Source organism: Eretmochelys imbricata, chromosome 11, assembly GCF_965152235.1.
Source record: "Eretmochelys imbricata isolate rEreImb1 chromosome 11, rEreImb1.hap1, whole genome shotgun sequence".
Classification (NCBI taxonomy): Eukaryota; Metazoa; Chordata; order Testudines; family Cheloniidae; genus Eretmochelys; species Eretmochelys imbricata.
The window spans coordinates 74,037,388-74,059,463 of record NC_135582.1 but is presented as its reverse complement, the minus strand read 5'-3'; the positions used below and the strand labels follow the sequence as shown (position 1 = coordinate 74,059,463).

At 44.1% G+C, this 22,076-nt stretch overlaps 1 protein-coding gene across 12 annotated transcripts in view; it reads right to left on the bottom strand.

Moving 5' to 3' along the window:
• Positions 1–22,076, bottom strand: part of HDAC4 (histone deacetylase 4) — a 474,722-nt gene that overhangs the window by 116,078 nt on the left and 336,568 nt on the right. For all 12 annotated transcript variants that reach the window (XM_077830169.1, XM_077830172.1, XM_077830164.1 and 9 more), the window contains one exon: positions 5,400–5,531. In XM_077830169.1, the coding sequence (XP_077686295.1) occupies positions 5,400–5,531 (132 nt within the window). The remainder of the gene's footprint in view (positions 1–5,399; positions 5,532–22,076) is intronic.

The following is a 22,076-nucleotide window of genomic DNA, read 5'->3' as shown; positions in this document are numbered from 1 at the left end:
CCCAAAATAGCAATGTATTTTCTACTCTATTGCAAAGATATGAGAGCTATGACATTACCAAGATGCTCATTTAGTTCAGTGATGACACTGGAAGTGGAGAAAGGCTCTTTCAAAGTGACTATTGGAGAGTTGGAGAAGAAATTAACCAAAGACTTCTTTTTAAAATGCTGATCAAGGATGTGGTTCCTCCTTAATTAGACATGTGACCATCACCCCAGCTGACAGGAGCGCAGACACTCAGCAATCAGAGCACTGAGGCAGAAAATCCTCCTTTTTTTCCCCCCAACATCACTGTGCTTTGAAATAAAATTACTTTCTGAGGTTGTGAGATCTCTGTAGCACTCCATAACATACTGCTTTATTCATGAATGTAAAGCCGGCCTTCATACCTTTAGAACATAATTTTGGAAATAGAAGGTGATTCTGTGTAAAAACAGCCTCATTACTCTTTCTTGTGCCTTGCCTCCTGCTGCCACTGTTGGTCTTCCTCTGTCCAATTAAGTGAGCACTAAGCACCAGCATTTTGAGTGAAGAAAATCCAATTAACCTGAAGTTTCACTACTGCCCTTCTACTTTCTCCACAATGGGCACATGTGGCGCTTAATGAAAACCTAGACTTTGTAGAAAGAACATTTTGGTTGGATAGAAAACACATGCACTTCTGTAAGTAACAGGTCATAAGCTATGATTTATTGGATTCCACGTTTATTACCTAAACAAAAGAAAAACATGTGGCACTCAATTTATCTTTGTGATACATTCAAGCCTTAATTTCATCCAGGGATATTCTCTGTGGATTAAAAGTACAATTTTCCCCTGAAAAGTGGCTGTAAAAATGGCATTTTCAACTCAACACATGAACTCCGTATTTACCTAGAGTCTGACCCGCTGACTGAAATGACCAAAATAAAACGTTCATGCTTTTCATTCCTATTAGTGCAGCAGGAACCCAGGCAGCTAAGAGCGTAAGCAGGAATCTATTCCTGGCTGTTGATCAGCCGCCTCATTTTTTTTCAAAACTTAGTTCCAGTCAGTTACATCTGTAGACACCCAGCAAAGACGGGTGTGCACAGGTGTCACAGAGGGCACCATCTGAAAACAATGAAGTTGCACAAGTGTTACAAAGGCCCTAATTTGGCCTGCAGAACCTTTGTAACAGGCAGTAGCATAAGAAGGAAAGAAATAAGCATGCTTCTCAGCTCTGTTGTGGAGTTTGCAGGGCTGCTGGTTAGAAAAAGCATCTCCTGCTTGTAAACCAAGAACATTTGGTAAGGAGATAACACACCCACACATACACTCATGGAACCCATGATGCCATTTCTACTGAGCCACTTTTCAGAGCAGAGCTGAATTTTAAGCTGCATGAATTGTGACACTGTGCTCTGAAGTGCCAGGGAGGTCTGAGAAAAGCAAAAAGTGGTTGTCTAAATATACTTACACACAGCTCTCTCTAGATGGTGCTAAAAATTAAATTTTATGATAATCTAGAATCTTACCTAGTCTACCTCCTAATATGAAATTTCTCCAAAAAAGAAATGTTGATTACTTTTTGCCAGAAGTTGTGAAATAAGTAACTTCTGAGTATATCATCATCTATGGTAAAACAACACATAACGTGTTTTTATATTTAAAGTAGGACTGTCAAAAATCGCAGTTAACTCAAGTGATTAACTCAAAAAAATTAATCGCAATTAAAAAAATAATTGCGATTAATCACACTTATAACAGTAGAATACCATTGAAATTTATTAAATATTTTTGGATATTTTTCTACATTTTCAATATTTATTTCAATTACCACACAGAATACAAAGTTTACAGTGCTCACTTTATATTATTTTTATTACATATATTTGCACTGTAAAAATGATAAACAAAAGAAATAGTATTTTTCAATTCACCTCATAAAAGGACTGAAGTGCGATCTCTTCATCAAGAAAGTGTAATTTACAAATCCAGATTATTTTGGTTACATGACTGCATTCAAAAATAAAACAGTGTGAAACTTTAGAGCCTACAAGTCCACACAGTCCTATTTCTCATTCTGCCAATCGCTAAGACAAACATGTTTGTTTACTTTGACAGGAGATACTGCTGCCTACTTCTTATTTATGTCACCTGAAAGTGAGAACAGGCTTTCACATGGAACTTTTGTAGCTGGCGTTGCAAGGTATTACATGCCAGATATGCTAAACATTCGTATGCCCCTTCATGTTTCGGTCACCATTCCAGAGCACATGCTTCCATGCTGATGATGCTCGTTAAAAAAAAAATGTGTTAATTACATTTGTGACTGTACTCCTTGGGGGAAGAATTGTATGTCTCCTGCTCTGTTTTACCTGGCTTCTGCCATATATTTCATGTAATAATAGCAGTCTCAGATGATGACCGAGCACATAATTGTTTTAAGAACACTTTCACAGCAGATTTGACAAAACACAAAGAATGTATCAATGTGAGATTTCTAAAAAATAGCTACAGCACTTGACCTAAGCTTTAAGAATCTGAAGTGCTGTCCAAAATCTGAGAGGGACGAGGTGTGGAACATGCTTTTAGAAGTCTTAAAAGAGCAACACTCTGATGCAGAAACTACAGAACCCAAACCACCAAAGAAGAAAAATCAACCTTCTGCTGGTGGCATCTGACTCAGATGATGAAAATGAACATGCATCAGTCCACACTGCTTTGGATCATTATCAAGCAGAACCCATCATCAGTGTGGAACCATGTCCTCTGGAATGGTGGTTGAAGCATGAAGGGACATATGAATCTTTAGCGCATCTGGCATGTAAATATCTTGCAACATCAGCTACAACAGTGCCATGCGAATGCCTGTTCTCACTTTCAGGTGACATTGTAAACAGAAAGCAGGCAGCATTATCTCCTGCAAATTGTAACCAACCTTGTTCGTCTGAGTGATTGGCTGACCAAGACGTAGGACTGAGTGGACTTGTAGACTCTAAAGTTTTACATTGTTTTATTTTTGAATGCAGTTTTTTGTACATAATTCTACATTTGTAAGTTAAACTTTCATGATAAAGAAATTGCACTACAGTACTCATATGAGGTGAATTTTTTTGGTTTTTACAGTGCAAATATTTGTAATAAAAAATAAATATAAAGCGAGCACTGTACACTTTGTATTCTGTGTTGAAATTTAAATTAATATATTTTAAAATGTAATAAACATCCAAAAATATTAAAAATAAATGGTATTCTATTGTTGTTTAATCTCACGATCACAATTAATTTTTTTAATCGCTTGACAGTCCTAATTTAAATTAATTGTTTGATGAAGAACAATGGAGGTCTGCATAAGGCCCAAAATAATATGGCGTCAAAAGCATTTATCATTGGAGTGGTACAGTTATGAATTATGCTTAGCACCTGGATCCATGGACATTAGTAGAGATGCCTTTGAGACATTTCATGCTGTATTTCCCAACAACCCGTAATTTCTACCATCTTGAAATTCTACACTGGCACCACATCTATATCTGATTAACACAAGATTAAAAACTAGAGTTGTGAAACAGAGCCTGTGGACTTGGAAACAATGCCTTCATTGATGAATGTCCAAGGACTAAAGGGTTAAGGGTGCCAAAGGGAGTACAGAAATCCTGACTGAAGAATTAATCAGATATATAAACAGGTTTTAAAGCTGGGAGCCTTCTATAGAATGCGACAAGAGGCATGGCTTTCAGTTGCTTATCCAACAATTACCCAAAATTGGAATTAATTGAGAAACTTACCAGTAACAAGTCACTGGGACCAGATGGCATTCACCCAAGAGTTCTGAAAGAACTCAAATGTGAAACTGCGGAACTATTAACCACGGTTTGTAACCTGTCCTTTAAATCACCTACTGTACCCAATGACTGGAAGATAGCTAATGTAACGCCAATATTTAAGAAGGGCTCTAGAGGTGATCCTGGCAATTACAGACCGGTAAGTCGAACGTCCATACCCGGCAAATTAGTTGAAACAATAGTAAAGAATAAAATTGTCAGACATATAGAAGAACATAAATTGTTACGCAAAAGTCAACATGGCTTCTGTAAAGGGAGATCATATCTTACTAATCTATTAGAGTTCTTTGAGGGGGTCAACAAACATGTGGACAAGGGGGATCCAGTGGACATAGTGTACTTAGATTTCCAGAAAGCCATTGATAAGGTCCCTCACCAAAAGCTCTTATGTAAATTAAGTTGTCATGGGATAAGAGGGAAGATCCTTTCATGGATTGAGAACTGATTAAAAGACAGGGAACAAAGGGTAGAAATAAATGGTAAATTTTCAGAATGGAGAGGGGTAAGTAGTGGTGTTCCCCAAGGGTCAGTCCTTGGACCAATCCTATTCAACTTATTCATAAATGATCTGGAGAAAGGGGTAAACAGTAAGTTTGCAGATGATACTAAACTGCTCAAGATAGTTAAGACCAAAGCAGACTGTGAAGATCTTCAAAAAGATCTCACAAAACTAAGTGACTGGGCAACAAAATGGCAAATGAAATTTAATGTGGACAAATGTAAAGTAATGCACACTGGAAAAAATAACCCCAACTATACTCACAATATGATGGGGGCTAATTTATCTATAACTAATCAGGAGAAAGATCTTGGAGTCATCGTGGACAGTTCTCTGAAGACGTCCACGCAGTGTGCAGTGGCAGTCAAAAAAGCACACGGAATGTTAGGAATCATTAAAAAAGGGATAGAGAATAAGATGGAGAATATCTTATTGCCCTTATATAAATCCATGGTATGCCCACATCCTGAATACTACGTACAGATGAGGTCCCCTCATCTCAAAAAAAGATATACTGGCATTAGAAAAGGGCAACTAAAATGATTAGAGGTTTGGAACAGGTCCCATATGAGGAGAGATTAAAGAGGCTAGGACGTTTCATCTTGGAAAAGAGGAGACTAAGGGGGGATATGATAGAGGTATAGAAAATCATGAGTAGTGTTGAGAAAGTGAAAGTTATTTACTTGTTCCCAAAATATAAGAACTAGGGGTCACCAAATGAAATTAATGGGTAGCATGTTTAAAACAAATAAAAGGAAGTTCTTCTTCACCCAGCGCACAGTTAACCTGTGGAACTCCTTGCTTGAGGAGGTTGTGAAGGCTAGGACTATAACAGGGTTTAAAAGAGAATTGGATAAATTCATGGACGTTAAGTCCATTAATGGCTAATAGCCAGGATGGGTAAGGAATGGTGTCCCTAGCCTCTGTTTGTCAGAGGGTGGAGATGGATGGCATGAAAGAGATCACTTGATCATTACCTGTTAGGTTCACAGGCACCTGGCATTGGCCACTGTTGACAAACAGGATACTGGGCTGGATGGACCTTTGGTCTGACCCAGTATGGCTGTTCTTATGTTCTTATGTTAACATACCTGTGACATCCAGGGGACGCTTTTTCAGAGCAGTAACCACTGGGCCATCTTTCCTGCGTAACAGGGGACTGCTCCGTCTTTCAGCAACTTTCTGCTTTAATCTGGATCGTAATTTCAGGTTGGGTTCAGATGCTGTACAAAGAAAGGAAAAGTCATCACTGAATGCAGAGTTCCATTTAACATCATCTTATTCATCGTTTTCTGCTAACTATATTGGCTAATCTTCAGTGAAGTATTCCACAGAAATGTAAGGGAAATTAATCATATGACATAATAATTGGAATAAAGCATTATCAGTATAATGAAAAAATACCAACAGATTCCTTCTGCACTAGTTCTGTTAAAACACTAATGATCAGGATTAATAGTGCTTTTTATAAAAAAGCATGTTACAATGTTTTACCTATGGACTGGAGATAATGGTTTGCAGTATGATTTGTTGTAAAGTTCATGAGATCTAATACAAAGTAAGATATTCACCTATAATATATTTATAATCACTCCACTGCTGACTACTAAGCTTATCGCAAAGGTAGAGCCTTGGAATGGATATTCTATAAATTAATAAATCAATGGGCCTCTATAGCGGATAACAAAAGAATAATTACCTTAATTTCCCAAGCATAGTTCAAGGATTGTCGTATGACTAACACACACGCAATACTTCAAAAGTTTATCTTAAAATGTATAACTACCTTAAGGTCATCAGGACTGCCAAGAGGTTTGTGGCCACAGGAAATTTGTAAAATTTGAACCCCTTTACATCATATGATACACATTTTAACTATCCCCTTAAATGAAAGTTTCAGGCATGGGAATGTTCCAAGACGCTATATTCATCAAATGGAAGAGTCAGGAGATGTGCACAGAACCCTCACCACATCCTCCTAAGTAGGAATCAGAGAAGAAACTGAACTGCCAGCACTATGTGTCTCATATAAATATTTTTCAATAGGTAAGGAAGCCATGAGAAAGGGAAAAGATTCCCACTGGAAGACATCTTTTTTTGTAAACTTTGTGCTCTCTTGAGTATGTTTGAAATATTTCCTTGAGTGCTTCAGGGCTCCTGACATTTACTGGATTTGTGAACTTATCCAAACTTTCTCCTCCTCCACTCTCCAGCAATTCTGCTGTCTAATTCCTTTTACTGGCAAGTTCTATGCTCTCACCACTAAATACTGATACACTTGATTCTTTGTGCCCAAGGGTTGACAATGTAAAACTTCTTCAGCAGACTTGAAGTCGGATTTACAAACTGATTTTGTTTAACAAAGTCTGGCTACAGATTTATTTCCCTCTAGAGTGTGTAGAATGCCAACATAGAATGTTTTAATTGAGAACAGCACACAAATTGGAAGTTGACGACTTCATGATCAAACGCTTAAAAGTTCTCATCAAAACTGTTTTCTGATGAGACTTTAGAGAAGGAGCTTTTCATGAATATACCATGGACAGAAAAAAATGTCTACCTAAATTTGCTTTAAAAAAAGATAAAGGAGATACTTTTAAAAAGTGTCAGGCTCATCAAGATGATTTTAAAATTCAATTTGAAATCCATTAGTGAAGGGCAAAATCACGTTATAGGCCATTTACATAAAGACAGCAAGTGGAATGAATATAAATCTGTTGTTTGCCAGAAGGACAAAATTAAAGAGGGGGCTATTTAAATATCAATTGCACTTTCTTCCACGTTAGTTCAGAAAAAAAAGAGCTCTGCTTTAAAGGGAAGGACCTAATATTAGTTTAAAAGTAGACAATAGACATGAGAACACTCAGAGCCTCATGGTATAGTCTTTATTCTTTAAGGTAGATAATTTACAGTTACAGCCAATTTACATTTTAAATAAATTAATTGATTAGATGTTTGGGTCTATACTTTAAAAAAAAGTAAAGCAATGTTTCATATAAATGTGGCTATGTATATTGTGCATATATATGGAGTATCTACATATGCATGCAATGTATGAAGTGAGCTGTAGCTCATGAAAGCTTATGCTCAAATAAATTTGTAAGTCTCGAAGGTGCCACAAGTACTCCTTTTCTTTTTGCGGATACAGACTAACACGGCTGCTACGCTGAACCATATTCTACAGTTGGTTAAAGCATCTGACTTCTGACAAAGAAAAATATGACAATATAAATTACATTAAAATGAGGTTTTCATTCATATTATTTATTCTTGTATGGTATTTGTCTGAATTACGTTTTGTGTTTGGAATAGAGAAATCACTGTATTTTAAAGGTATACAATGAAGAAAGTGTCTAAGTATGAAACACCTTAAAATGGAGAAAAAAAATCAGGGTATCATAGATTAGCTAATACAGGAACTCCTCACTTAAAGTCGTCCCGGTTAACGCTGTTTCGTTGTTACGTTGCTGATCAATTAGGGAACATGCTTGTTTAAAGTTGCGCAATGCTCCCTTACAATGTCGTTTGGCAGCCGCCTGCTTTGTCCACTGCTTGCAGGAAGAGCAGCCCATTGAAGTTAGCTAGTGGGGGTTGGGTGGAACCAGGGTGGACCAGCAGCGCCCCATCAGCTCCCTGTTGTTCCCCTAAGTTCCCTGTGCCGCAGCTGCCCAGCAGGCTATCAATTGCCAGCAGTTCAGCTGTCCCTCCCCCCACTGCCATGTGCTGCTCCTGCCCTCTGCCTTGGAGCTGCTCCCCGGAGCCTCCTGCTTGCTGTGCAGGGGTGGGGTCTAATGTCACAGTGTCCACCTCCCCCTTGCTCCTGCACCCCACTTACTCAATCTTCCATAGAGTGGGGGGGGGGGAGAAGAAGAGGGAGAGGGGAGGACACAGGACAGGGCTCAGGATGGAGGGAGCTTCCTGGCAGCAGCTGCCATCTCAGCTTGCAGATTAACTTAAAAAGACAGTGAACTTAGAGTGGGCTCAGCGAATTTAAAGGAGTAATGTGCAGCTCTCTCTCTCTCTCCCACGCACAGGGTGTGTCTCTCTGTCTCCCCTCCCTCCATTCATGCTGCCTTGTAGAATGTGAGGCTACATTAACAAGTTAACCCTTGAAGGCTCAGGCAATTGCTAGTTCATCATTTAGCAGTAAGGCATTCCTTGGGAAATATCCCACCCTCTGACTTCACTACCTCAACCAAGCTTCACAATCATCATCGCTGTGTACCAGTATTTAATTGTTTGTTTAAAACTTATAGTGTGTGTGTGTGTGTGTATCTATATAGCTACATAATATATAGTCTTTTGTCTGGTGAAAAAAAATTTCCCTGGTACCTAATCCCCCTCCCCCATTTACATTAATTCTTATGGGGAAATTTGATTTGCTTAACACTGTTTCACTTAAAGTTGCATTTTTCAGGAACATAACTACAACGTTAAGCGAGGAGTTACTGTATTACAAATGATGCTACAGGTCTGAATATACTAATAAGAATCATTTCCTGTAACAAGAATTTCAATGTGAATGAAAATAAGGAACCAAATGCTTAAACAAAACATCTCCAAAGGAAGATATGACCATCCAAAGAAAACACATGGAATTTCCCAGACAAATGTATTACATGGTGTTCGTCATCCCCTCCTCATCTTGAGATAAGTTTCAAAATAGTTAGTAGTTGTTTAAACCCTTACCCATTCTAGAACTAAAAGTTTAGACTTTGTTCTACAATATTGTTTTTTCTTTTTTTAAAAAAAAAATACTAATGCTATACAGAAATTTTTATCAAAACTCCAAGGAATTTTTAAACACTGGTATCCCATTTCACCTGTCATTCATATCCATGGTACATGAAAATATCTGTATACATTTCACTAGGTGTTACGTAAGTCGGAGTTAAGTGAATTAACAACACCCTGCCAGCAGCACAGAATTATCTGAAATTCTAGGTATTTACATATGTTATTTCGGAATGTCTCAGTGTTATAAAGAATTTCAATTTTCAACAATGCATATTGAAAGCTCAGTCAGGGCCAATAAGCTTTTTTTTTTTTTTTACTGTCATCTAATGAAAAAAATGCTGCCTAAATTTAAGAGACCTATACTTCAAAAGTATAAATAAGAAAATAACATGAATCAGCCAGCACATAACTCAAACGATATTATGGAGTTTGAGCGCATAGGTTCAATTTTCTTTAAGAAACATCAGTTCTACTGAAAATCAACTGACATTCATCCCACCATACAATGTGTCCAAATGAAGTGTTGTTCAGAGTCTTAATGCAATCTACAATGCATGGAAGTCAATCTCAAAAGCTTTGTACTCTTTAGGTCACGTAATGTCTTCTTATCAAATGGTATACACTTATTAATTCAAAAATTCAGTTAGGTATTGTGACAGGGTCGGGCCAGATGGCTACAGGAGAGTAATAGAAGGCAGATATATTAGCCCCAGGTTAAGTAAGTCCCTTTTCCCTGGGTAAGGTAACAGGGAAGGTTCCAGAACAATCACGAACCTTCTGGAGACAATTAAGACAGACAGGCTGATTAGAACACCTGCAGCCAATCAAGAAGCTGCTAGAATCAATTAAGGAAGGCTAATCAGGGCACCTGGGTTTAAAAAGGAGCTCACTTCAGTTTGTGGTGCGTGTGTAAGGAGCTGGGAGCAAGAGGCGCTGAGAGTGAGGACGCATACTGTTGGAGAACTGAGGAGTACAAGCATTATCAGACACCAGGAGGAAGGTCCTATGGTGAGGACAAAGGTGTTGGGAGGAGGCCATGGGGAAGTAGCCCAGGAATCATAGAATATCAGGGTTGGAAGGGACCTCAGGAGGTCATCTAGCCCAAACCCCTGCTCAAAGCAGGACCAATCCCCAACTAAATCATCCCAGCCAGGGCTTTGTCAAGCCTGACCTTAAAAACTTCTAAGGAAGGAGATTCCACCACCTCCCTAGGTAACGCATTCCAGTATTTCACCACCCTCCTAGTGAAAACGTTTTTCCTAATATGCAACCTAAACCTCCCCCACTGCAACTTGAGACCATTACTCCTCATTCTGTCATCAGCTACCACTGAGAACAGTCTGGATTCATCCTCTTTGGAACCCCCTTTCAGGTAGTTGAAAGCAGCTATCAAATCCCCCCTCATTCTTCTCTTCCGCAGACTAAACATCCCCAGTTCCCTCAGCCTCTCCTCATAAGTCATGCGTTCCAGTCCCCTAATCATTTTTGTTGCCCTCCGCTGGACTCTTTCCAATTTTTCCACATCCTTCTTGTAGTGTGGGGCCCAAAACTGGACACAGTACTCCAGATGAGGCTTCACCAATGTCCAATAGAGTAGAACGATCACGCCACTCGATCTGCTGGCAATGCCCCTACATATACATCCCCAAATGCTATTGGCCTTCTTGGCAATAAGGGCACACTGTTAACTCATATCCAGCTTCTTGTCCACTGTAACCCCTAGGTCCTTTTCTACCGAACTGCTACCGAGCCATTCGGTCCCTAGTCTGTAGCGGTGCATGGGATTCTTCTGTCCTAAGTGCAGGACTCTGCACTTGTCCTTGTTGAACCTCATCAGTTTTCTTTTGGCCCAATCCTCCAATTTGTCTAGGTCCCTCTGTATCCTATCCTTACCCTCCAGCGTAGCTACCTCTCCTCCCAGTTTAGTGTCATCTGCAAACTTGCTGAGGGTGCAATCCACATCATCCTCCAGATCGTTTATTAAGATACTGAACAAAACCGGCCCGGAGTTGTACCTGTTGCACAGCTGTTCCAGGAGGTCACTCTAGACAGCTGCATTCCACAGGGCCCTAGGCTGGAACCCGTAGTAGAGAGCGGGCCCGGGTTCCCCGCAAACCTGGAGGATGGTGTGGATTGCACTCTCAGCAAATTTGCGGACGATACTAAACTGGGAGGAGTGGTAGATACGCTGGAGGGGAGGGATAGGATACAGAAGGACCTAGACAAATTGGAGGATTGGGCCAAAAGAAATCTGATGAGGTTCAATAAGGATAAGTGCAGGGTCCTGCACTTAGGACGGAAGAATCCAATGCACCGCTACAGACTAGGGACCGAATGGCTAGGCAGCAGTTCTGCGGAAAAGGACCTAGGGGTGACAGTGGACGAGAAGCTGGATATGAGTCAGCAGTGTGCCCTTGTTGCCAAGAAGGCCAATGGCATTTTGGGATGTATACGTAGGGGCATAGCGAGCAGATCGAGGGACGTGATCGTCCCCCTCTATTCAACATTGGTGAGGCCTCATCTGGAGTACTGTGTCCAGTTTTGGGCCCCACACTACAAGAAGGATGTGGATAAATTGGAGAGAGTCCAGCGAAGGGCAACAAAAATGATTAGGGGTCTAGAACACATGACTTATGAGGAGAGGCTGAGGGAGCTGGGATTGTTTAGCCTGCAGAAGAGAAGAATGAGGGGGGATTTGATAGCTGCTTTCAACTACCTGAAAGGGGATTCCAAAGAGGATGGCTCTAGACTGTTCTCAATGGTAGCAGATGACAGAACGAGGAGTAATGGCCTCAAGTTGCAGTGGGGGAGGTTTAGATTGGATATTAGGAAAAACTTTTTCACTAAGAGGGTGGTGAAACACTGGAATGCGTTGCCTAGGGAGGTGGTGGAATCTCCTTCCTTGGAAGTTTTTAAGGTCAGGCTTGACAAAGCCCTGGCTGGGATGATTTAACTGGGAATTGGTCCTGCTTCGAGCAGGGGGTTGGACTAGATGACCTTCAGGGGTCCCTTCCAACCCTGATATTCTATGATTCTATGAAACCTCCCAACTCCTGGTCAGACACAGGAGGAGTTGACCTGGACTGTGGGTTCACAAAAACGGCTAAACTGAGGGCTGCCGTGAAGCTCCAAGGCGAGCAAATCTGCCAATAAGCGCACGACCCACCAAGGTAGAGGAGGAACTTTGTCACAACTGATGTCAGCAGTGGGATTTGGTGTGCACAGCGCGACGGAAGGAGGCGGCTGTTTGGGGGGAGAAAAAAAAAAGGAAAGTTTTTTTTTTTTTTCACCACAATGGAAGACGTAGTGCGGGCACTGATACAAGCCACAGCTGCCCAGCAGGAGACTACCCGTGTCCAGGCAGCCGCCCAACAGGAGGCAGTGTGGCTACAGCAAGAGACTAATCGCCTGCTGATGGACCAGGCTGCTCAAGAACGGACTATGTTGCAAGAACTGGTAAACCAGGTAAAGGCCCTTACAGAGCTGAATCGCGGCCATGATGGGACGCAGATCATGCGGGCCAGCAATTGGCTGCAGAAAATGACGCGGGGGAATGATGTAGAGGCATACCTCCTGGCCTTTGAGAGGACAGTGCTGTGGGAGGCTTGGCCTCAAAAACAATGGTTTGGCATCTTCGCTCCATTCCTGTGTGGGGAGGCCCAGAAGGCCTACTATGATTTGCCTGAAGAGGCTGCGGCAGACTACCCCAAGCTGCAAGCAGAGATATCATGAATGGAGATACCAGGAAGACAAAACCCCTCATCCATCTCACACGAAAGTGGTTACGAACTGAGTCCCGGAGTCTGGAGGAGATACTAGAGGTTCTGGTCATCGGCTGATACATGAGAGGACTACTGCCAGACCTTCGTGCCTGGGTAAGCCAGAACAAACCCTCCACCTACAATGAGGTTGTCACGCTGGTAGAAAGGTGAAGGACGGCAAGGGAGCTGACCCGACCAGTTAAGGAAGAAGCACCCCAGGTTAAACTAGCAGCACCAAGCCCTCGAGCTCGGGTGACTGGGCCACGAGGAGAACCCAGGTGGAAAAAGAGAGGGGCTGAAGGCCCACCAGAAGCCACAAAGAGTCGGAGCACTGAGGGGGAAGAGGATCATGATGTTAGACTGCCCAAACCAAGAGACCAGGGAACGCCTAGGGCTCCATACGGATGTTACACCTGCGGGGAATGGGGGCGCAGAGCTGCACAGTGTCCTAATGCCGAGGAGCCTATGCAGTGTAACCTGGGGAAGTGGGCAGACCCATGCTCCCTAATCCACCTTGTGGGGTCTCACTTATCCCACATATGTATACCAAACCAGTGAAGCTAAATGGGGTAGAGACCACAGCACTGGTTGATTTGGGGAGTGCTATCACGCTTGTCTCAGGGAAGCTCGTGAAGCGTAGTCAGCTGCTGTGGGCCAAGCATATGGGGATAACATGCGTCCATGGGACAGTTGGTTATTACCCCACCATCTCAGTAAAAATCGAGATTCAGGGGAACATTACTGAGGTAGCAGCAGGTGTAGTCCCTAAACTCCCACACCCGGTGTTCATAGGGAGGGACTTCCCAGGGTCTGAAGATTTACTCCCAGTAGGGGAATTGGAGAAAGGGGGAAGCCCTGAAAGTAGTGAGGCATCCACAGTAGACTGTCAACCCCCAACCTTCTTTGAAATATCCCCAGATTTGTTCTCCACTCCCAGACGGTGTAGAAAGACGAAAAGGGAAAGAAGGGCAGCTAAGGCCCTGGCAACCTGAATACTGGCCCAAAGCCAGAGGGCAGCTCTTGTAGGTAGGCGGACCCGAGCAGCTGAAAAGGAGGCCACCCAGGAGGGAGAAGCACCCGAGTCTGACCCACACCTTAACGCCTCTGAACCAGTAGACACAACAGAGACTGGCCCCCTAGATCTTGGGCAGATTAGCCCCGGGAGAGCAGATTTTGGAAGGGACCAGGTGAAGACCCAAGGTACGACTACATTAGGAAGGAGGTGACCGAAACAGATGGGGTTCCCATGGAAGGGAAAACCCAAGGACCAGGACCCTACTTCATAATGAAGAAGAATCTCTTATACCGGGTTATATCAGTACAGGGGCAGAAGATACAGCAGATCCTAGTACCTCAAAAACACCCGAATGCTGTATTAAGTCTGGCCGATAGTCATCTTTTTTGGGGGCATTTGAGAGTAAAGAAGACCCTGGCATGGGTCCTGCGACGATTCTTATGGCCCGGAGTACATGAAGAAGTTCGGCGGTACTGTGCATCCTGCCCGGAGTGTCAGCTGCACAGTCCCTGTCCCCACTTGAGGGCACCTTTAGTACCCCTTCCCATCAAAGAGGTCCCCTTTGAGTGAATAGCCATGGACCTAGTGGGACCCCTGGAGAAGACAGCCCGGGGCCACCAATATATACTTGTCATTCTGGATTATGCCACTCGCTACCCAGAAGCTGTCCCCCTGTGGAACACGGCCTCTAAAACGATAGCTAAAGAGTTGGTGGGGATCTTTGCCCGAGTGGGGCTACCAAAGGAGATATTAACAGACCAAGGAACCCCTTTTATGTCAAAGCTAATGAAGGACCTCTGTACACTGCTCCATATACATACCCTGAGAACTCCAGTCTTTCATCCGCAGATCGATGGGCTGGTAGAAAGGTTTAACCGAACCCCCAAGGCAATGATAAGGAAAGTGGTAAGTCGGGACGGGAACGATTAGGACACCCTACCTTATGTTTGCAATCCGGGAGGTACCTCAGGCCTCAACTGGGTTTTCCCACTTTGAATTATTATACGGACGCCACCCCCCGTGGCATACTAGATATCGCAAAAGAAATCTGGGAAGAGGAACCCAATGAGGGGAGAAATATAATTGACCATGTGTTGCAGATTTGAGAACGGACTGCCCGGGTCACCCCTATTGTACGGGAACATTTGGAAAAGGCGCAGGAGGTCCAGCGAACCCATTACAATCGCCAGGCAAAAATCCGACAGTTCCAACCAGGGGATTGGGTGATAGTGTTGGTACCCACGGCAGAAAGCAAGCTTTTGGCCCAATGACAGGGGCCCTATGAGGTGGTTGAACCCGTGGGGGAAGTAACATACAAGGTGCGGCAGCCAGGACGCCGGAAACAAGAACAAATTTATCATATTAACCTCTTAAAGCCTTGGCATCAACGAGAGGCATGTGTAGTGGTCCAAGAGACCCCGATCCAGGGAAATAACATGCAGGAGCAGATCAGGATATCCACTGATCTGACACCAAACCAGAAGAAGGACATAACTGAGATGATCAACCGATACCATGACATGTTTTCAACCAAACCAGGTCGGACCACCGAAGCATATCACTACATTATCACAGACCCTGGGGCAAAGGTAACTTTAAGGCCCTATCGGGTCCTAGCGGCAAAAAGGGAGGAGATCAAGGCAGAGGTAAAAAGGATGTTGGAGGTGGGAGTCATAGAAGAGTCCCACAGTCAGTGGTCAAGCCTGACTGTGTTGGTGCCCAAACCTGATGACACCACTAGGTTTTGTAATGACTTTCGCCGGCTGAATGAGATATCCAAATTCGATGCATACCCCATATCGATGAGTTAGTTGACTGCCTGGGCAGTGCCCGATTTTTCAGCACCCTTGATTTAACAAAGGGATACTGGCAGATTCCCCTTGCCAAAGATGCGAAAGAAAAGATGACATTCTCTACACCAGAGGGTCTGTTTCAATATACTGTTCTTCCTTTTGGACTGCATGGGGCACCTGCCACCTTCCAGCGTCTTATGGACAAGCTCCTATGGCCCCATACCAGTTACGCAGCGGCATACCTGGATGATGTGATTATTCACACCCCCGACTGGGAAACCCACTTAGGAAAGGTGGAAGCGGTTCTGGACACGCTAAGACGGGCTGGCCTCACAGCCAACCCAGCCAAGTGTGCTATAGGGCTAGTCGAGGCTAAATACCTTGGCTACATTGTAGGAAGGGGCATGGTCAAGCCTAAACTAAACAAACTAGAGACTATCCAAAATTGGCCCCAACTGAATCGGAAAAAGCAAGTCTGGGCATTCCTGGGTGTGGTGGGGTACTACCAATGATTTATTCCCCATTTTGCTACCAGAGCGAGTCCCCTGATAGACCTGATAAAAGCTCGGGGTCCAGACATGGTGAAGTGGAGAGATGCTGCAGAAAAACAGGTTTCAGAGTAACAGCCGTGTTAGTCTGTATTTGCAAAAAGAAAAGGAGTACTTGTGGCACCTTAGAGACTAACCAATTTATTTGAGCATGAGCTTTCGTGAGCTACAGCTCACTTCATCAGATGCATACCATGGAAACTGCAGCAGACTTTATATATACACAGAGAATATGAAACAATACCTCCTCCCACCCCACTGTCCTGCCCATTTCCAGCACAAATCCAGGTTTTCTCACCCTCCACCCCCCCACACAAATTCACTCTCCTGCTGGTGATAGCCCATCCATAGCTATCCATAGTGGAGGGTGAGAAAACCTGGATTTGTGCTGGAAATGGCCTAACCTGAAGATTACTTTAGATAAGCTATTACCAGCAGGACAGTGGGGTGGGAGGAGGTATTGTTTCATATTCTCTGTGTATATATAAAGTCTGCTGCAGTTTCCACAGTATAAATTGGTTAGTCTCTAAGGTGCCACAAGTACTCCTTTTCTTTTTGCTGCAGAAAAAGCATTCATGGATCTACGGACAGCCCTCTGCAGTAACCCCATGCTTACAGCCCGACTTCAACAAAGAATTCATTTTACAAACAGATGCATCTGAAGTAGGATTGGGAGCTGTCCTATCGCAGATGGTCGGAGATGAACACCCAATCCTCTACCTCAGCAGGAAACTTCTCCCGAGAGAGCAGAAGTATGCCATGGTTGAAAGAGTGCCTAGCTGTGAAATGGGCCATGGAAACACTACTTTATTACCTTCTGGGATGACGGTTTACCCTTGTGACCGACCATGCACCCCTCCAGCGGATGCAGCAAAATAAAGAGAAGAATGCAAGGGTGACCAGATGGTTCCTGTCCCTACAATTCACCATACAACATCGGGCTGGAAGCCACCATGGCAATGCAGATGGCTTGTCACGAGTACACTGCCTGACGTCCCAAGTTGCCAAACCCCGTAGTGTTGAGCAGCGGGGGGATATGTGACAGGGTCGGGCCAGATGGCCACAGGAGAGTAATAGAAAGCAGATACATTAGCCCCAGGTTAAGTAGGTCCCTTTTCCCTGGGTAAGGTAACAGGGAAGGTTCCAGAACAATCACAAACCTTCTGGAGACAATTAAGACATACAAGCTGATTAGAACACCTGCAGCCAATCAAGAAGCTGCTAGAATCAATTAGGAAGGCTAATCAGGGCATCTGGGTTGAAAAAGGAGCTCACTTCAGTTTGTGGTGCGCGTGTAAGGAGCTGGGAGCAAGAGGCGCTAAGAGCTGAGAGTGAGAATGCATACTGTTGGAGGACGGAGGAGTACAAGCATTATCAGACACCAGGAGGAAGGTCCTATGTTGAGGATAAAGAAGGTGTTGGGAGGAGGCCATGGGAAAGTAGCCCACGGAGTTGTAGCTGTCGCACAGCTGTTCCAGGAGGAACTCTAGACAGCTGCCTTCCACAGGGCCCTGGGCTGGAACCCGGAGGAGAGGGTGGGCCCGGGTTCCCCGCAAACCTCCCAACTCCTGGTCAGACACAGGAGGAGTTGACCTGGACTGTGGGTTCACAAAAACGGCCAAACTGAGGGCTGCCGTGAAGCTCCAAGGCGAGCAAATCCACCAATAAGCGCAAGACCCACCAAGGTAGAGGAGGAACTTTGTCACAGTATTTATTCAGCCAGATAATTAAGGACACGTCTAACTTTAAGCATTGTCATTAGTCTTACTGAAGTCAATGGGGCCATTCGTATGTTCAATTACATTACTGAATTGTGGCCTTAGTGCCTCAGTTTATTTAGAGAAAATATGATACTCTTGGGGCACATGCAGAATTTGTTTCTCTTGCAGTTTTCTTTGCTTCCCCTCAGAAAAATGGGGAAGCAAAGAAATCTGCAGGGAACAAACACCCTTCCCTAGCAGCCCAGGCGTGTTGGTTCGAGCACCCATAGCACCTGGCAGAGACATAAATGAGCGCGGGAGGAATGGGGGTTGGGCGTGCATGTGTGGAGACGTCAGTCACCACGAGGGAAAGCAGGGCTGGGCAGGTGTGTGTGCAACCAAGAGAGACTCTCGCTCAGCCTTGTGTGGAGCGATAGGGCTTCAGATTGTTTGGAGGTAGGTATTAGGCAGTCTCTGTCCCCTAGGGCAGAGCAGAAAATGTAGCAGCCTGCCTGCATAGTTGTTCCTATTGTTGTTAGTTAATTGTTCCCATTTATAGTGAATTCCCCCAGGAGCATAAAAAAAGGTGTAAAACGTTTAAGGATCCTTTACATTGCCAGAGTGGTGTAAAGGAGCCTTATTGTAAATGACAGTAAGGGAATCCTCAGTCAGGAAGATCTGTGCGCTCTTTCGCTTTTTTCCCCGTGCCTGAGTGGCACAATGGGGTAGATTGCAATTCAGGATCTATTTTACTTACCCATTTAAAAAAAGACTGAGGGAAAATAAATTGTTTATAAAAGCGGTCAATAAAATGTCAGGACAGTCAGAACCAAGCACTCTTCAAAGTAGCTAGCGAGATTATAGCTGGAATGCAGGGTATTGGTTACCAAGTATTTGTAACTTAACACGCATGTGTTTAGAAAGTCCTGAATAGTTAGTGACGTTTTTCTGTACTGTAGTTTAAATAAATTAACAAAATAATTTAAACTGGCTTGATTATATTGTGTTATTCTGACAAATAATATGCAGAATTTTTAATTTTTTCAGGCAGAATTTCCCCAACAGTAATATGTTCTCTCTTCTCTCTAAGGCCTCTCTATTGCATGTGGAACACAGGGCCTTCACCACTGCCTTTATGGGGGCACACAAGCCTTCCTGCAATGTCAAAGCATAGTCCATGGGCAAGGAGAGGGAGAAAACATACTGTGAGTAAATTAACAATTTAAGAAATTAAGACATGTAGAACAACTGCTTCCCCAGTCCATAGGGTCTCCTAAACAAGATACCCATCATGTGCTTTTCTACAGGACCCAATATGACTTGAGACGTTCTATCTGGCTTCTTTCAGCCTCACTGTTTTACCTCCGTAAAACTATTCATTTTAAAGTGGGCTTCTGAAGTAACTTTACATACTGCCTCATTTGCATAAGAGATTTAGCATTTTTCATACTCCCCATACAACGCATTTATGGGAGAAATAATCACACAGATGTGCCAGGAGTATACCTATCTTTACAGATATTAAGGGTAGTTCTTCAGTATTTCTAAGTAATACTGACTTTTACAATAAGTTTGGCAAAGCGCAAATGCTATCCTGGGATGTATAATCAAAAGAATCTTGAGTAGAAGTAGAAAGGCTGTTTTACCTCTGTATTTGGCACCAGTGCAATACCAGATCCAATTCTGGTACACAGAACTCAAGAAGGGTATTAAAAAATTGGAGAGGGTTCAGAGAAGACACACAGGAATGATTAAATATGTCATCTAGTGATAGATTCCAAGAGCTCAATCTATTTAACATATCCGGCGACAGTGGTGCTGCCCATAGGCCTGGTAATAAGCCAGGGAGCGATGCCACCTGCTTTGAGGATAGTGTGCAGGCTCCAGCGACTGGGAGCATGGAGATTGTCTGTGACGCTCCAGTGACTAGCTCCGGAAAGCGCCGAGGAGGCTCTGGCGAGCGGCGCCTATGAACCAGGGAGCAGCGTCTGTCGGGTGACTGCTGCTGGGGTTCCGGTACCACGAGTGCGGTGACTGATGTCGGGATCCAAGGGATCGGTGCCTGGAGTCTGGCGTTCTGTGCCAGGAACTAACCGAGTGGCCACAGTGTCTGTGGTCTGAGGCGTGGCTCCGGAGGTTGCTGGCACGGCCCTGGTGAGTAAGATGGGGGAGTACAATGCTGCGTGGCCGATTTTTGTAGGGGTGCCATGAAAGGCTTTACTCTAGAAATGGTTGGGAGTGAGGGGTCCTTGGGCCTCTCTTCCTGAGGAGTAGGTGGCACTGGGAGGGAGAAGATGTTCTTTGTTGCTTTAAAGGCTTCCAGGATGGACGGCTCCATGAGGTACCACATGCCTCTATCACTCCCTGGATTAGGAGGCAGATTGTGGGGCAGACTAGACCCAATAGGTGAGGTGACCGCCTGGCTGCCCTCCTGTGATGGCGAGATGGTCCGAGCCAGCCTAGGCTCAACTTCTCCCTTATCCTTGCCCTCATGGGTTCTCTGAGAGTGCCCCCTTCCTGTGTGCTTTCTGTGCCTTTTGGCTGGTATCGGTGACGTGGATCGATGCCGGGAGGCATCGGTGCCAGGAGGTGCTTCTTATCAATGCCAAAGTACGGAGTACTGAGTCCAAATGTGTCGGCTCCGAGGCTGTGGCAAGTGCTGATTTCATGAGGAGCATGCGGAGTCCAACGTCTCTCTCCTTCTTGGTCCAGGTCTTGAATCCCTTGCAAATGCGACACTTCTTGCTAACGTGGGACTCACCCAGACACTTCAAACAGCTAAGATGTGGATTGTTGATTGGCATGGGCAGGATCCCCTGGGAGAATAACATGGAGTCCAAGAGAGCTGGCTGTATTTTAAAGAATCCTGATTGAGGACTGATTTTAAAGAATCCTGATTGCAGGAACAAACCATCCTGATGTGCAGAAAGAATAGTACATATGGCAGGCGACTAGCTTGGCTTAACAGTGAAATCCTTGCTGATCTTAAACACAAAAAAGCTTACAAGAAGTGGAAGATTGGACAAATGACCAGGGAGGAGTGTAAACATGTTGCTCAGGCATGCAGCGAAATCAGGAAGGCCAAACAACATCCCTTGCTAGCTGAAACTCCAAGTGTGAAGAGTAACAAGAAGGGTTTCTTCAGGTATGTTAGCAACAAAAAGGTGGTCAGGAAAGTGTGGGCCCCTTACTGAATGAGGGAGGCAACCTAGTGACAGAGATGTGGAAAAAGCTAATGTTCTTAATGCTATTTTTGCCTCTGTTTCACGAATGAGGGCAGCTCCCAGACTACTGCACTGGGCAGCACAGTATGGGGAGGAGATGACCAGCCTTCTGTAGAGAAAGGAGTGGTTCAGGACTATTTAGAAAAGCTGGACAAGCACATGTTCATGGGGCTGGATGCACTGCATCCGAGGGTGCTAAAGGAGTTGGTGGATGTGATTTGCAGAGCCATTGGCCATTATCTTTGAAAACTCATGGCAATTGGGGGAGGTCCCAGATGATTGGAAAAAGGCTAATGTAGTGCCCATCTTTAAAAAAGGAAAGGAGGAAGATCCGGGGAACTACAGGCCAGTCAGCCTCACCTCAGTCCCTGGAAAAATCATGCAGCAGCTCCTCAAGGAATCACTTCTTAAGCACTTAGACGAGAGGAAAGTGATCAGGAACAGTCAGCGTGGATTCACCAAGGGCAAGTCATGCCTGACTAACCTAATTATCTTCTATGACAAGATAACTGGCTCTGTGAATAAGGGGAAAGCAGTGGACGTGTTATTCCTTGACTTTAGCAAAGCTTTTGACATGGTCTCCCACAGTATTCTTGCCGGCAAGTTAAAGTAGTATGCGCTGGATAAATGGACTATAAGGTGGATAGAAAGATGGCTAGATCGTCGGGCTCAATGGGTAGTGATCAATGGCTTCATGTCTCGTTGGCAGCCGGTATCAAGTGGAGTGCCCCAAGGGTCGGTCCTGGGGCCGGTTTTGTTCAGTATCTTCATTAATGATCTGGAGGATGGCGTGGACTGCACCCTCAGCAAGTTTGCAGATGACACTCAACTGGGAGGAGTGGTAGATACACTGGAAGGTAGCAATAGGATACAGAGGGACCTAGACAAATTGGAGGATTGGGCCAAAAGAAATCTGATGAGGTTCAACAAGGACAAGTGCAGAGTCCTGCACTTAGGACAGAAGAATCCCATGCACTGCTAGGGACTAGG